Genomic DNA, 18011 nt, shown 5'->3' with positions numbered 1-18011 from the left:
ATTAGCGGTATCTGATATGCCAGCTTTCTTTGTCCTGTCTATATAGCAGCCTTATCCGTTTTGCACTTGGCGAGATTCGTATCAGCAAGAACAGTCTGTCTCTATATTGTCAGATTTTGTGTGAATTCTGTGCGGGTGATATGTCCAAGTCAACATAATCTCTGTCAAAAGAGTGTGCCACTGTTGTATTGGTTGAAACCAATTGCAGATGCTTGTATGTTGACTCACTACCGTATAGAAGAATGCTCACTAAACAGGCGTTATAGATACGCATTTTGTTGTCATTGTCAGTTTCGTGTATTCCCAGAAATGCTTAGAAAGTTTTTGCCAATCTTGTGCTGACCTGTAGGAATATCAGAATATTTGAGGGTGTGAAAAAAAAAAAGCCATTGGACCTCGGACCAACAAGTGTGCCTCTCTCTCTAGTCAAAATGTCATGATCATCAGTGATCATGCACTGCAAAAGGAGCATTATTTAGAACTCTGCCTGATCAAAATGCTCTATATCGTCAACCGCTTTGGATAAATTAAATGAAACGCACTCTGTAAAGGAACTGGGAGCAGCCATTGATATGCTTGAGATTTTGGAAAGTTCCCGAAGGGGATGAAATACCTGCAGAAGCCATTCAGGCTGGAAAGCATGACAACTGAAGCCACAACCCAGAGGGAGACCGCTCTGACTAATCACTGCTAAGTATTTTCAAGACTTATTCAAGAGTAGGCCTACAACTAAAGCTGGTGGAAACAAAAAGACGGCGTATCGAGATTAGGGAGCTGTTTTTCGCCGACAATTCGGCACTCACCTCCCACTTGCAAGAAGAATTACAAAGATGAGTAAATGCTTTGGTAGCTATATGTCAAGAGTACAGTCTCACCAAGACGGAAATTCTGATACAAGAAGTCACAGAAGTACCCGTGGTAAGTCTAAGCATTGGAAATGTTGCCCTTACGGTGGTGCAGGAATATATTAATGTATATAGGCCTATACTTAAATTGGGTAAACGATTGCCGGAAACCTAAATTTAGATGTTGAGATGACATAAGAAAAGCTTTTGCAAAAATATTTGTCAGTGTAGAATCTATTTTTCAGATAACAAAAAAAAAAAAAATAGGCCCTTTAAAATTTGTTGGGCCGCTACCGATAAGTTTGCCCATGACTAGATCAGCTAGTGACTGCTTGAGTCTAGATCTAGAGTATACAAAGTAACAAAAGTTGGCAATCATGGCGATGGTTGTGTAGGGCGAGTTCCGGACTGACGCCTGACGGTAATGTAAGTGCAAAATAAAGAAAGGTTTAATTTCAACGCTGTAGCAATATCCCTTAAACTCCTGCAGAATTACCGCAATATCTTATCTTACGTTAGTCGTTACTTCAAAAAAGTTGATTTAGATCTAGAAGAGTCTATTATAAATTATTTGGTCTATTGAGACTATTATTAGTTTTAGTATGATCTAGATCTAGACTCTAATACTCTATAAAGTCTATACACTGTGAGTGTGACTGTCTCACACTGACTCTCACTGAGACTTGAGTGAGACTGAGTCTGAAGTTATCAGAAGTATAAATATAGGTATAGGACTATCACTATAGTATAAGTATAGTCAGTAGATACTACTCATTTTTTTATCTAGATCTATTAGATATATGATATAGTAAAATAACAGTATTATCTATAGTATATACTATATACTATAATATAGATCTAGAGTATTCTAGAGATCTAACTATTTACTATAGACTATAGTTACAGTATAACTATAACAGACTAGACTCTAGTAGCCTGCCTAAGTAGGATGTAATTATCTTCTCTTTTGAAGTAACAAAATAGTAACATAGACATGAATGATAGACTTGTATAACAACTTGTATTACGTCTGTAATCTATTAAGAAGATGGATCTAGATCTAGAAAGTTCATTTATAAATTCATATTTCATTACGATGTATTCAATAATACATGCTAAGGCTAAGACAGTTTAGAAGTTTAGACACTTTTTGACTTTCTGTAGTGTTACTGCAGTGAACTGCAGTGTTACTGTTGTTATTATTATTAGCAGTAGTACTAGTAGTAATTAGTGTTATAATACTCACTGGTCACTTATAGTGTAGATAGACTAGAATCTAGAATTTAATCTAGATCTATTCTACTATTCAATTTCTTGTTAGTAACTTTTTTATCATACTCATAGTGATAGATAGTGTTAGGCAATATCCGCATTGAGCGTCGGTATTTACACTCCTGGCCATTTTTCTGCGTTGTCAAGGAGCAGGATCAAGACCAAAAGCATTATCAAAAGGGGGAATAACCTAGTTGTTTTTTAAATACCGACTTTAATCACGGATAGCAAGAGAGAGAAAATAAACTAATAGAAATAATAGAGCTCACAGACCTATATAAAATACCGACCGTAAATACGGATAGCTATGTAGATTGAATAAACAACTAAGAATCTAAACTATTACTAGCAGTAGTTTTGAATAGGGGGAGGAGAGAATAGTATATTATTATATAATTAATAAATATATTCTTATTAATTACATTTAAATGACAATAATTGCAGAAAAAAATAGTGGATCTAAATGTGGCATTTGTATTTGATATAGACTAGGTCTAGGTGCAGAATTTTTGGATTAAAATTTAATGTGCTGTCAACATGTAATATTTTTAAGTTAAAGTTGAGATTAATACTGAATTTAAATAGCTGTACGCATACTGGGACGTCTATCTAGTCAAATGTTAATGAAGTCAACATTAAATTATAAGTATAATAATTACATACCGGTACAGTAGGTAGTGGATCTAGATGAGGAAAAACATTATTTTAGACAGATGTAAGAGAGCAGTATTTGATATAGACTATGACTGTATGACTAGGTAATAGGTTTAGATTATGTGTGTGTGTTAATGTGTGTGTGATAAGAACTGAATTTAAATACACCTTCATCTTGGTCTATATAGAGATTAATGATTAAATTTTAAATAGATCTATTTAGTAATATTTTGATTACCATTGAAATAAAATAATGTTGATATCAATATTGTATTTAAATAAATCTAGGACTACTGCAACATTTCTTAATATGTCTGTCTAGAATAATGTTGAAATAAATAAAATACGACATTATATTTTTATTTCCCCTATGGTGCTGTCAACATTTACTTAAAATGGACATTATTATTGTGATCATATTTCTTTTAGACTTCGGACCTATTAAAATCTCAATAGACAATATTTAGCATCGTTTTTTTCTTTCAACGCTGGATGAGTGGATCCCTGTTTTTTTGTAGCAAAGGTTTTGGCCTTGTAAGGGCCCCGACTGGTCCAGCTCATACTAACCACATGGGCCCCATTTGGGGGAGGAACATTGGCCCAAACAGGCGCCTATAGTCTGGGCTCAGTCAGGGGGCCCAGAAAATCCCCTTGTGAAACCCTTGTGAAGCCTGTAAGGGGAAGGACTTGTGGGCACCAACAGGCCAAAGATAATTGGCCCTTTGGGGGCAATTAATGAAAGCCCAAACATGGCCCTTAAGGATCGAGTCTTGGCACAATGAAGGGGCCCAGATAAAGCCCAGATAGAAACCCTAATGGGGCTATTATGGGGCAAATGTTAAGGGTATGAAAGGGCTAACCACATGGGCCCCATTTGGGGATGAACATTGCCCCAAATGAGGGCCCTAAGGGCTGAGTCTGGTCTCAGTTTGGTGGCTAAGATGAAGCCCTGATGAAACCCTCACGGAGTCAGTGTGGGGCTAACATTTAGGGGCCTGAAAGGGCTAAACACATGGGCCCCATTTGGGAGGCGAACATTAGCCCAAATGGAAATCCTTAGGGCTGAGTCTAGGCTCAGTTTGGGGGCCCAGAGAAGCCCTGATGGAACCTTCATAGAACTAGTGTAGGGCTCACATTGAGGGGCCTGAAAGGGCTAAACACATGGCCCCATTTCGGAGGTGAACATTAGACCAAATGGGGGCCCTTATGACTGAGTCTGGTCTCAATTCAGGTGCCCAGATGAAGCCCTATTGGAACACTCCAAGAGCCATTGGGGGCAAACACTGAGGGGCCTGAAAGGGCTATACACATGGGCCTCATTTGGGGGTGAAGGTTAGCCCAAACGGGCGCAATCAGGGGGCCCAGATGAAGCCCCGATGGAAACCTAATTGGGCTAGTATAGGGCAAACGTTGATGGGCCTGTAAGGGCTAACCACATGGGCCCCACTTGGGGGATGAACATTGGCCCAAATGGGCGTCCTTAGGGCTGAGTCTGGGATCAGTTATGGGGCCCAGATGAAACCCTATTGGAACCCTCATAGAGCCATTGTGGGGCAAACACTGAGGGGCGTAAAAGGGCTATACACATGGGCCTCATTTGGGGGTTGAACGTTGGCCCAAACAGGCGCAATCAGGGGGCCCTGATGAAGCCCTGATGGAAACCTAATGAGGCTAGTATAGGACAAATGTTGACGGGCCTGTAAGGACTAACCACGTGGGCACCATTTGGAGGTTGAACATTGGCCCAAACGGGCGCCCTTAGGGCTGAATCTGGGCTCAGTCAGGGGGCCCAGAAAATCCCCTTATGAAACCCATTTGGGGCCCATCTGGGGGATGAACATTAGTCCAAATGGGGGCCCTTAGGGATAAGTCTGGGCTCAGTTACGGGCCCAGATGAAGCCCTGATAGAATCCTCATGGGGGCCCTAAGGGATAAGTCTGGGCTCAGTTAGGGGGCCCAGTAAATCCCCTTATGAAACATGTATGGGGCCAGTAAAGGAAAGTACTTGGCCCTTTGGGGGCAATTAATGAAAGCTCAAACAGGGACCTTAAGGATTAAGGATCAGGGGGCCTAGATGAAGCCCTGAATGATCCCTCTTGGGGCTAGTATGGGGCAAACAATAAGGGGCCTGTAAGGGCTAAACACATGGGCCCCATTTGGGGGATGAACATTGATCCAAATGGACGCCCTTCGGGCTGTGCCTGGGCTAAGTTAGGAGGCCCAGGTGAAGCCTTGAGGGAACCCTCATGGGGCCAGTGTGGGCCAAACATTGAGTGTTCTGAAGAGTTAATCAAATGGGCCCCATTTAGAGGATAAATGGGTGAGTCTGTGCTCAATTAGGGGTCCAGATAACACCCTGCTGAAACCCACAAGGGGCCAGTGATGAGTGTAAACATTGAGTGGCCTGAAAGGGCTAAACACAGGCCTTTTTTGGAGGATGAATGGGGGCCATTAGGGATGAGACTGTCTTTAATTGGAGGGCCCAGATAAAACCCTGATGAAACCTACGTGGGGCCAGTGATGGGGGCAAAGAGATGGGCTTATTTGGAGGATGAATGGGGGCCGTTAGGGATGAATCTGTGCTCAATTAGGGGGCCCAGATAAAGCCCTGATGAAACCTACGCTAAACACATGGACACCATTCGGAAGATGAATGGGAGCCCTTAGGGGTGAGTTTGGGCTCATTAGAGGGCCCAGATAAAGTCCGGATAAACCGGATGAGTGGATCCCTGTTATTTGAAGCAAAGATTTTGGGCCAGGTAAGGGCCCCAACTGGACCAGCTCATACTAACCACATGGCCCCCATTTGGGGGATGAATATTGGCCTGAACAGGCGCCTATAGGGCTGAGTCTGAGATCAATCAGGGTGCCCAGAAAATCCCCTTGTGAAACCCGTGTGAGGCCTGTAAGGGGAAGGACTTGTGGGCCCTAACAGGGCCAAAGATACTTGGCCCTTTGGGGGCAATTAATGAAAGCCCAAACAGGGCCCTTAAGGGTCAAGTCTGGTCTCAGTTCGTGGGGCTAACTTTGAGGGGCCTGAAAGGGCTAAACACAAGGGTTCCCCATTTTGGAGGGGAACATTAGCCCAAATGGGGGCCCTTAGGCCTGAGTCTGGGCTCATTTCAGGGGCCCATATGAAGCCCTGATGGAACCCTCAAAAGCCAGTGTGGGGCTAACATTTAGGGGCCTGAAAGGGTCAAACACATGGGCCCCCATTTCAGAGGTGAACATTGGCCCAAAGGGTGGCACTTAGGGCTGAGTCTGGGCGCAATCAGGGGGCCAAGATGAAGCCCTGATGGAAACCTAATGTGGCTAGTATAGGGCAAACGTTGAGGGGCCTAAAAGGACTAACCACATGGGGCCCATTTGGGGGATGGACATTGGCCCAAATGGGCGCCCTTATGGCTGAGTCTGGGATCAGTTATGGGACCCAGATGAAGCCTTGATGGACTCATCATGGGGCTAGTGTGATCTGAAAGGGTTAATCACATGTGCTCCATTTAGAGGATGAATGGGGGCTCTTAGGGTGAGTCTGTGCTCAATTATGGGGCCCAGATAAAACCCCGATGAAACCCACATGGGGCCAGTGATGGGGGCAAACATTAAGGTGCCTGAAAGGGCTTAACGCGGGCGCCGTTTGGAGGATGAATGAATGAGGGCCCTTAGGGTGAGTATATGTTCTTTTAGAGGGCCCAGATAAAGCACTGGGGAAACCTACGTGGGGCCAGTGATGGGTGCAAACATATGGGCACCTTTTGGAGGATGAATGGGGGCTAGTTAGGAATGAGTCTTTGTTCAATTAGGGGACCCAGATAAAGCCCTGATAAAACCCACGTGGGACCAGGGATGAGGGCAAACATTGAGAGGTGAGTTTGTGCTCAATAAGGGACCAGATGAAGCTATAGTGAAGGTTAGTAAGAGTCAAACCTTGGAGGAGGACTAAAGCGCTTAACACATGGGCCCCATTCGGAAGATGAATGGGAGCCCTTAGGGTGAGTCTGTGTTCAGTCAGAGGTCCCAGATAACACCCTGATGAAACCCACATAAGGCCAGTGATGGAGGCAGACATTGAGGGGCCTGAAAGGGCTAAATACACGGGCTCCATTCAGGGGATGAACGTTGGCCCAAACTCAGGCTTTTTTTTTCCGGGGGTTCTCCCCCCCCCCCCCACTTCGCCATTCGTGTGTGGTGTCCATAATTAATCCCTATTACATTATGACCCTTCATTCTTCCCAAAGATTTTTATTGTACCCTACAATATGTTCTTCCTGGAGTTAATGTATAGAGTGTAGACACCCCGCCCTTGCCAGCGAAGCAATCTAACTAAAATATACAAAATTAAAGCAAATAATGTCACAAAATCCCACCACCAACTGGAGATTTCATTTCGGGGGTGGGCTGAACCTCACCCCCTCCACCGTCTACGCCCATGGTGCAATTTTTAAAGCAGTCACTTCCAAAGTGGTCTATATAGACCCCAGAGGTCCACGAAGACTTCCAAGGGGTCTACGAAAAAAAAAAAAAGATTTGGGTTTCTATGACATATAATTTATTTGTTCTGTTCTATTAGACGTTGATAAAGAATTTACACCAGGGGTGGGCAAATTGTTTTATGCGGCCCGCGAATACCTACAGAAATTATGTGTACCCACAGTATATACATATAAAAATGCTAATCTATTAAAAATAATTCTAAATTTCCCTACAAATTATTTTGGTACACATACATATGTGAACAAGTATTTTTCTTGTGGAAAATAAACAAGTGTAATCACAGGTCGATGGTGAATGACTATAATTTGACAGCAGTCACAAGTATAACAATTAGAAAGCTAGTTCCACAATTCAGGAACATTACGCACGAGTGTAAATAGTTAAATTCCTCACATTAAGTACAACTGGACATTTGTGGTGAAATGTTGTAATATGAAAAGACAATAGCAAATTTAAAAAAAAATCGTTAAATTGGTTTCAGAAATTGCTAACTCTAGTAATTCCTCAATTTAGAATGTGAAAAAAAAGGAAAAGTGAATGTATAATACAGTATAAATATGAATTAAAAGACATTATACAGTTAACTAGCGTATTTTTCTAACACACACACACACATATATATATACATATATATATATATGCGGCCCCCCATTCCCAAAATTTTGTTAATGCGGCTCTCGATACAAAAAGGTTGCCCACCCCTGATTTACACTTTCGGAAATATTTACGGGCCCTAAATATGAGAGCGTGTATGTGTCGGTGGCGGCTCCCCGACAAAATAGCGGGAGCAAAATAGCGCCGCCAAAAAAATGGCGTGAAAAAAATCTCTTAAATTTAACATATGCACAAATTATGCAAGAATTATAATAATCTGCTGATTTTTTGTGATGGAAAATAAATGTTAAAGTACTCTCTTTCTCTGCAAATATGGCATACTTTTAGAACTACTAATGCTGAAGAAGATAGAGACCACAACAAAAATGCTATTCAGGACCTTCACTTAAATAAGTCCGGTACTTTTATACACATTATATATAGCCTAAGTATGCCCTACTTTGTCGGGAAATTATGTCGGCGCTATTTTGTCCGCGTTTGTTTTTTGTCGGCGCTATTTGTCGGTTCAGCATCGGAGCGCATTATAAAGTGGGTTTTTCCAAATTATGTCAAAAGACTATGTGGGCTCATGTGGTACTTGGAAGAAAGTAAAATCATCGCACTTGAACAGGGCGGGTTCAGGCAACATAAAAGTGCAAATGATCAAGCGATGGTGTTTATGCAGTCAGTAGCTGACGGTTTCCCGAGAGGTACGGTAAGACGCAAGGGCGAATTGACACTGTCAGTATTTTTAGATCTTAAGCCTATGACAGAGTTTGGAGACAAGGATTATTGCTAAAATGAATGAACCTCGGAGTATGCTCAAATAGCCTATGTATCGGTGACTAAAAAACTTCCTAACAGACAGGACAGTCCAGTCGCGCTACGGATCTAGCGTGTCTCGCAAAAGAACACTTGAGCAAGGTTTACCACAAGGCTCATCATTATCATGTACGCTTTTCTTAGTCTATATAAACGATCTGATAGAACGATTGAAATGTTGATCTCTGCTCTTCGCTGACGACCTGCTAATCTGGCAGACCGGGATATCCGCTGCAGCTCTCATGGCGGAAATCCAACGTGACCTCGTCACGATTTCGTTCTTTACCCGTATGTGGAAGATGGAAATAAATTGTACTAAAAAACCCCAGTTCAGACCCTATTCACACTGGGAAAAGACATCCACCAAGCAGCCATAAATCTAAAAATTGATGGGACCACGCTTGAATCGGACCCACGGCCCTGGATCCTAAGCTGGTTATGTCTGATCATTTGTAAGAAGTACGACAAAAAGCCTTAGAAAGATTGAACGTCATAAAGCTAATGGCGCGGTAAGGTCGCAAATCAAGTTAACGCCTCGCAAACGTCTCTAGTGGGCTTAGACTTTAAAAAAAAGGATGTCTTCGCCCCATCCCACCCCACCCAATCGGCTAACAGGGGAACGACATAATATAAAGATCGGTGTTTTAATTTTAATTATATAGATATTTAATTGATTCTGTTACCAAGCTGTGATTTCTACAAATAAATTAGAACGCCCCCCCCCCAGATCGAAAGTTTATGCCATCGCCACCTCCCCATCCCACCAGATTAGCCAACATACTAAATGGGGGGAGGGGCGAAATTATCTAGAAGCAGGTTGAAAAATAATTAATTAGTATATATTATTAACATAACTAATAAATTCGTACACAGATTGTGTGATTTCTTTACTAAAATTCGTTCCCGAAGGGGTGGGGGAGCTGGGGGGGGGGTCGATTGCTCCTTCCCCGACCCCTCCCCTGGATCCGCCAGTGAATTGGGGCCATTGTGTTTAGCCCTTTCAGGCCCCTTAAAGTTCGTCCCTTACTGGCCTCCACTAGGGCTTTATCTTTGCCCCCTGATTGTGCCCAGAATCGCTCTTTAAGGGCCCCCATTTGAGCGACGATCAACCCCCGAAATAGGGCCCATGTCTTTAGCCCTTTCAGGCCCCTCAATGTTTTCCCCTGTTAATGGCCCCATGTCTGTTCATCTGGGCCAACTTACTGAGCCCAGGCTTACCTCTAAGGGCGCCCTTTCGGGCCAACATTAATCCCTAAATGGGTCACATGTGTTTAGCCCTTTCAGACCCCTCAATGTTTGCCCCTCTTACTGTCCCCACTTCAGTTTTGTCAGGACTTCAATGTTTGCCCCTCTTACTGGCTCCTCATGGGTTTTAACCGGAATTTATCTGGGCCCCCTAACTGAGCTACTAAGCCCAGACTCACCATTTAGGACCCCTGTTGTTTGGGCCAATTTTCACCCCCCAAATGCAGCCCATGAGTTGTAGCCTTTTCAGGCTTCTCAATATTTGCTCCATTACTGGCCCTATGAGGGTTTCATCTGGGTCCCCTGACCCCAAGTTCACCCCTAATGGCACCCTAGGTTTAGATTTGTGTGCGTGTGTGTGTTTGTGTGAAAGAAAAAAACAATTTAAATACCATCTAGATCTATATAGACTAATGATTACATTTTAAATAGATCTATTTAGTAATATTTTGATTACGATTTAAATTAAATAAAGTTGAGATCTAAATTGGCCTACTAGCCTATAAGTCTTATCTACATCTATCTGAAACTATTGATTTTTGTGCCAGTAACTGTTGGCGCAAGTCTTCTATACTGTACTCTTGTCAAAAAAAAAATTTAAAAATCCAATTTTAATAATAAACATACCAGTACCAGTGTACCATACACACGTTTACGTGCCAATGAAGTAACATATAACAGAAATAAGAAAAACAAAACACAAAGACAGATCCATAACATTTTATTAAGACTTATTAATTCTTAGGAGTATAGACAAAAAAATAATTACAAAAAAAAGTTAGATCTAGAAATAATCTACATTTGCTCTATAACTTGCACTAGATCTAGTAAATGTATGAGTTGTTTAAATAAAATAGATCTACATTTTCAAACGCTATCGAACTTTTTCAGAACTATATTTTATAGTTGGCAACAAAAGAGAACTCATTTAATTTTATTTTTTGGTTTGAGTGGTATATATCTAATTTATCGGTAACCAACCAAGCCAATCTGGCAACAGTTGCAGTTTGTAAATATTGACGCTGTTAATCTATTTGAAGTATTTGCAGTGGGTTGAGTGTTGTTTCTAATTCTAATAATTTTTGTCATGATTATAGAGTCTACTGTAAAAAAATTCAAATCATTGTTTCATTTTTTGTAGTATTGTAAAATTCTAAGTCAAGATCTAGATTGGCTATCTACATAGCTGCATAGCTATATTTATAAAAGTATATATTTATAATGTTATTATATATCAAATTATTATGATTACACCACTAATCATACTAGATCTAGAATAGGTACTAAATTATAACTAATAATTACTAATTGAATACTAGCTCTGAGTTTGACTAAGACTCAGTAAGAGCGTCTGATGATTCCTACTTATTTTCTTATTGTGATTTTTACTGTGATCCTACCATAGCTGATGATAGCCACGGGCAAAAAGTAAAGTGTGCCATGCCAATTAAATGTAATAGAAACAAAAGCAAGTTTTTAAAAGGGGGATGTGGGGGGGGGGGAGGAGAGGGAATGTGTTTGGGGGGAGCCACCATAGATTGCTTAAAAAATTTAAATGTTTTTGGCATTGATGGTCCATTGCATCATATAGGATTAAAGATTTTCTGATAAGGAGAGAACAAACTGCAATAATAAATAACTCTATATATCAACACCAATAACAGTAAACTCAGGTGTACCTAAAGGAACAGTCTTAGGTCCACTACTATTTTTAATTCACATTTATAAATGATTTGTTACCAAATTGCATCAGCTTATTTGCAGACGATTTCATAATACATAGAACAATAAAAACAACACAAGATACAGAAATTTTACAAAGAGAAATAGATGAATTACAGAAATGGTAATCAAATTGGAGCATGTCTTTCCACCCAGAAAAATGTCAGCTATTAAGAGTAACAAAAAAACTAAATCAAATTAATTCCACTTATCTTATTCATGGTAAACCAGTAACACAGACTAATAACACAAAATACCTAGGTGTTATAATAATGAAAAACTGTCATGGAATCCCCATATTGATCAGTGGCGTAAAGTAAGCATATATTTTTGTTCTCATTTTTCTATTACCAGAAATCTAGATTTAGACTTCAAATTAGATATTAAAGAAGAAAAAGAAGCATCATATTCTGTTAATTAGAGAAACGTTAAAGATGTTGACTTTTTAGCTCCTTATCGTGACTGAATTTAGGAGGAGGTTTATAACACAAATTTTAAGATATATATAGCAATAATTACATTCATCGTGGAATAGTGTCTTTCACTTGAATCAATGCTTTGTCGTCTGGTATGTGCACTGGAAAGTCATTAGAATGGTCTCGGGTTTATACCCTGAGACAGCATCAATGCTGCTTGTTTTCGAACCGAGTCATCAAAAAAAAAAGGATAGGACTACTAATTACTTAATTACTTCAACAAGCTTGCCAAACATACAGACAACATGAACGACTGAGAAAGGTGTATGGTCTAAACAAGGAGCACATGGAAGAATTGAAATTACCGAAAGTAACTCATCGCATAGTGAATGTTAGTTTTAACTTTAGCATGCAACAACCTTTCATTTAGCGGACATATGCTAGGACAAATTTGTACAAATGCTCCTTCTTCCCTAGCCCTATTAGAGCATAGAATGGGTTGCCTGAGCTAGCCAGGAAAACCAGTGACTTGGCAGAATTTAGGTTGTTGGTTAATATGCATGACGTGTAGGGCGTAATCATCTTATTTTTGAAGTAACATCTGTATTATATACGATAAGATGAGAGCATTTATCTCTCTCTCTCTCTCTTTTTTTCTTTCTTTTTTTTTTTTGTTTTTCTTGTTAATTTAATCAATTAATTAATTTTATTTTATATATTTTACAGAAGTTCTATTAACAAACATTTAGACATACATCCATTAACTGTCCATGATGGCTGATACAGAGAATGACTTAACTCTTGATCTAAACAAAGTGAAGAAGGAAAAGGAAGACCCAGATTTGTTAACACAACCATGTGAAGAACAAGACTTCAAAATGCCAGAGATAAAAAGTGAGAAGATAGATGAAGAGGAATCAGACTTGAATACACAGCAATCAGAAAATGCTGCTGAAACTTCTTATGTGGAACCCAAAATTGAGAAGATAGATGAAGATGAATCAGACTTGTATACACAGCACTCAGAAAATGTTGCTGAAACTTCTTATGTGGAACCCAAAATTGAGAAGATAGATGAAGATGAATCAGACTTGTATACACAGCAATCAGATAATGTTGCCGAAACTTCTGATGTGAAACAAGAACTCCAGGTAATCTATTATATAAATATGATAGTTTGCAGCTTCAGATTTTTTAAATTTTTGGCATGACTAGACGGTGAAATTAGATTGCTATTCTTCCTTTCATTTTTTAAAAAGAGGAGTATGTCACTAATAACTGCAGTGTTTCTCAAACTGTAGGGTGTGCCTCCCTAGTTGACAACCTGACTAAAAAAAGGGGGCGTCGCAACTGGTCAATTTATTTATTAAGAGACAAAAAAAATATTTTAAAAAAATTATCAATTCATGTTACAAAGTAAAATGACATTAAAATAAAAAGTTACATTATTTCTAATTAGAGATGTGGTTTCATCCTAATAAAATGTATACTATACCATTTTTTCGAGAGGAGTCTGCAACATTATCAACTTTTTGAACAATTCAGAATGTCCTGGACTATGCTACCCAGCCTCATATTGGCGTCATAGTTTCTAAGAATTGTGTTCATTGCACAGGTTGGAGATAGAGTGAATATAGTTTTGACGTCACATATTGTGTTATACATAGCAAAAGTGTGTTGATTCTATTTAAAGTCTTTAATTATGGCTACTAGAAAGAACAAAACATAATGAGAAAAGGTTTATGATTTATATAAGAAAGAGTCGTAGCTATTTCTTTATCAGACCATTGCTAATCATAGATTAGAGGTAAGAGGCTTCTGACATTGCCAGTGAGCCCAAAGGCTCTGAATGGTGTAGGAGGATCTAAGTCTAAGTAAGTAGGTTAGATGTTGAGGCTCTGAATGATGCTTGAGAGTCTAAGTAAGTAAGTTGATCAGCTAGAAGACAGTGCAAAACTGTTCTGCCCAGTAAATAAGTATTTCCTCCTTATCAGAAAGAATATGCTGAAGCTCTCTCTTGACTTGTATATAGTGTTCTCTGATTTGGGGCCAAGCTGGATAGACCTTGTGGCAGTGTTGCTTGTGTTTTAACAGCTCTTCAATTTGTACATTGTTTCGTCAAACCATTCTTGGTGCTTTCGATTTGCTTAACCAAGAATACTACTAGCCACACTGTTTACAGACATAGATGCATTGCCGTGTGTATTATATTTTATGGTTTCTACTATTTTGTTTCTTGATTGATTTTTTTGTTTTACATGTTTTCAGAATGATGAATGAAAGAAAGAAAGAGTGAAAAAAATGTAGTCAATGTTACCATTTTGTGTATGTCTTCAGTATTTAGAATTAATCTCCCTTAGCAAGGAGTTACTTTTGTAATGTTGTATAATACATGTGTTGCTTGTTGAGTTATTCTATTATAGAAATCTAGCTTACGATAACTAGCAATGGTTGCATTTGCCCAAACACACCCTTGATAAGATTTTGTGGCAGAGTGTTGGCTTTTGAACCAATTGGTTCCAGGTTCAAATCTTGGTGCAGACTATTTTATTATTTCAGAATTTTTATGATCCCCAAGTCCACCCAACTCTAATGGGTACCTGATTTAAATGGGTAAAGTAAATGCAGTTGATTTTGTGCTGTCCACATATATGTTGTAGACTACCGGCTATACAAACTGATGACCTTTACATCATATGCCCTCTAGATTGCAAGGTCTGAAAGGGGAACTTTTAACCCTTGATAAATCAATTTTTGAGAGGATTTATATTATTATGATTATGTAAGTGTTTCAGAATTTTTGCTACATAGAAAGGCTGTTTCCTATTTCTGCACAAAATATTATTCAGCATTTTGTCATGAATATTTTTTTTTACAGGAAGAGACCATTGAGGAAGAAAAGAAAATGACTTCAGAAAAAAGTGTCTCCACTGATGACATAGAAGATGATGATATTGGAAACCATTCTAAAGCTGAAAACCAACATCAGTGTCACATATGCCATAAGAAATTTGCTAAACTTCAGAATTTAAAAAAACATCAGTTAATTCATTCAGATGACAAACCATTTAAATGTCACGAATGTCTTAAAGAATTTTCTCATGCTTCGGCACTAAAATATCATCAGAAGGTTCACACTGGTGAGAAACCATTTAAATGTGAAGTATGTCTAAAAGAATTTTCTCAGTCTGCACATTTGAAATCACACCAAGTGATACATACTGGTGAAAAACGATTCAAATGTCAAATTTGTCTCAAAGAATTTGCTCATTCTGCAACATTGAAAACTCACCAAAAGGTTCACACTGGTGAAAAACCATTTAAATGTGAAATTTGTCTGAAAGAATTTTCTCATACTTCAGCATATAAATATCATCAGAAGGTTCACACTGGGGAAAAACCATTTAAATGTGAAATATGTCTGAAAGAATTTTCTCATGCTGCGAATTTGAAAACTCACCTTGCGGTTCATACTGGTGAAAAGCCATTTAAATGTGAAATATGTCTAAAAGCATTTACTCAGTCTGCTGCAATGAGAGCTCACCTCGCGGTTCATACTGGTGATAAATCATTCAAATGTGAAATATGTCTAAAAGAATTTTCTCATCTTTCCAATTTGATAACTCACAAAAAAATTCACACTGGGGAAAAACTATTTAAATGTGAAATATGTTTAAAAGAATTTTCTAAATCTGACAGACTAAAAACTCACTTAAATATTCATACCGGTGAAAAGCCATTTAAATGTGACATATGTCTTAAAGAATTTTCTCAGTCTGCAAATTTAAAAACTCACCAAAAGCTACATACTGGTGAAAAACCATTTCAATGTAAAATATGTTTGAAAGAATTTACTCAATCTTCAAATTTAAAAACTCACCAATCTGTCCATAAACGATAAAAAAAACCCAGTTTAATGTCCAATATGTTTTAATAAATTTTTAAATCTTCAACATTGAAGACTCACCAAGCAGATGAGTTCATAATTGATGAGAAACCATTTTAATGGTACTTTGTGCATTAGCCTTTTAAAGATGAAATATATCAAAAGGGATTTACTTTTTTACATAGACTTAGATCCTCCTAAGCCATTTGGTGGCAAGCTCTCTTTATCAAGATCTGTAACTGGCAGATCTAATCTATGATTCGCAATGGTCAACTGCTCTAAGGTCCTCCATAAAAGTATGGAGCCAAGTTATACGTATACACAAGTTTTTTGTTTACGTACTGGTGTTTTAAATGTTCCTTCAGATTTGCTGAATGGTAGGGGGTGGTAGTGAGTTCAAACCTGTGACCATTTTGACCTCAAACAACAGTCTAGTGCACATAAAACACAACAGGCAGCAATCCAAACACAAACAATTAAAATATTTTTAAAATCTTTTTTTTTTTTTTTTTTTAAAAAAAAAAGCTGATCTAAGGGTAAGAAATTTAAACCTACAGTGAAATGAATAATGTAGAAGTTATTTTCCTTTTTCAATATTAAGCAAAACAATAATTGTTTGTTGTTGTTTTTTTTTTGTTGATTCAATAAATAATTGTGCAAAGTTTCAACTTGATCTGGTGTCCTGTGAAATGTGTTCAAACTTTTTACCAAACAGAGTAGACAGAGTGAGTTCATATAAGCTTTGTTAAAACACTCTACAAAGATGTCTATACGTAGGACTGCTAGAGTAAACTGACCAGGATTGCTCAGCAGAACTGAACTGCTGATTAGTCCCATATCTCAACGCATATGGAAGGAATCAATATTTGTATTTCAATGAGTCATAGTTTTGTTCATAGTCTCCTTTTTTATTCTCCATAAACTGTACATTGTTTACGTGCTCTTTGTCTTTGTCACAACTTTATTGTGATTTATTGTTTTTATTTATTTTGCTGGCTGATATCATTAAAAGTAATTAGTAAATATGCTAATACTTGTGTTTCTTGTACCAGTATTTTAAAATATTTAGTATGTTGACTATTCTTCTTGTAATAAACATTTAAATATTCATTTAAGTTATTTTGTGCAATGTATCTACGTGTTACAAATTACTGTATTTATTTATTATATATGCTATTTTGGATACAATAACCATTCATTCTATAGCTTCATTTTATGCAGCATGTCTTTATGTTATGCATACAATTCAGAGATGTTCAATAGTATATGTATTGCTAAATATCTTTTATATTAAGTCATTTTTGTAATTATATTAGACTAATTAATATATATATATTATATATATGTATATTTATAGCTTTTATATAGCGCTACTTTCATGCTTATAGCATGCTCAGAGCGCTTTGGTCCAATTTCATTTGTGGGCCAGTAGGGGGGAGGGGGTATCTAGGAGTTGGTTTTCCATGCTGCCTTTAGGCGCTCAGTAAACACAACTCTGCCTGAGTCGGGTGTCGAACCTCGAGCCCCCTTCTAGGTAGCCAAGCCAAGTTCAAGCGCACTTGACTCTCGACCACGCTTCCCAATTAAGAAAGCTGCATGAGCATCATATACTGGATATTGTGTTGATGATAAAAATATTCATGAAAATGAGGCTGTTTAAAATGCTACTTATATTGAATGGTAAAAAAAAAAAAGTAGATCTATTCAAAACTTATAATAAAAGCTTGACTAAACCAGCAATAAATTATACAAATTGATATTGTGTTTTATCAGTGTATCAATAATTCAGAGTCTCAGTGGATACAAAAGCTTAAGTAAATTTTGGCCTTGGTGTCATCAATGTGAAGACAATAATGACTTTTTTTTACAATCATTAAACCATGTCTGGCCTGATAGATGTTTAAATAAAACCAAGGTTTTTTGTAGTCTGCTAGTAAAATCATTTTTAAGCCTTGAAAATTTGAATGCATACTATGAACTGGCCTTCAAAGTTGCTGCAGCCCCCCCCCCCCCCCCCCCGACATTTGTTTGCACAAATTGTGATGCAATTATGTAGAAATT

General features: G+C 38.3%; 1 protein-coding gene across 4 annotated transcripts; it reads left to right on the top strand.

The window, feature by feature from the left end:
• Positions 1-1150: 1150 nt before the first annotated feature.
• On the top strand, positions 1151-17707 carry LOC106052069 (zinc finger protein 664-like). Of its 4 annotated transcripts, none has more exons than XM_056040414.1 (3): positions 1151-1271; positions 12791-13215; positions 14943-17707. In XM_056040414.1, exons 2-3 carry the CDS (start codon positions 12835-12837, stop codon positions 15963-15965), a joined length of 1404 nt encoding a protein of 467 aa, XP_055896389.1. In that variant the 5' UTR covers positions 1151-1271; positions 12791-12834; the 3' UTR covers positions 15966-17707. The 4 variants fall into 4 exon arrangements, with proteins under 4 accessions (XP_055896389.1, XP_055896391.1, XP_055896390.1 ...); XM_056040416.1 differs by having other exon boundaries at positions 1269-1359; XM_056040415.1 differs by lacking the exon at positions 1151-1271 and adding an exon at positions 1278-1571.
• The last annotated feature ends 304 nt before the right edge of the window (positions 17708-18011 follow it).

The sequence above is a fragment of the Biomphalaria glabrata genome, chromosome 9 (genome assembly GCF_947242115.1).
Source record: "Biomphalaria glabrata chromosome 9, xgBioGlab47.1, whole genome shotgun sequence".
Classification (NCBI taxonomy): Eukaryota; Metazoa; Mollusca; class Gastropoda; family Planorbidae; genus Biomphalaria; species Biomphalaria glabrata.
The sequence above is the reverse complement of the archived record's forward strand: the minus strand, read 5'-3'. Positions and strand labels throughout refer to the sequence as shown.

Coding starts and splice junctions, on each gene's coding strand:
- LOC106052069 (XM_056040414.1), top strand. CDS start 12,835: ATGATGGCTGATACAGAGAATGACTTAACTCTTGATCTAAACAAAGTG. Junction 13,216..14,942: donor ATGTGAAACAAGAACTCCAG/GTAATCTATTAT, acceptor TTTTTTTTACAG/GAAGAGACCATTGAGGAAGA.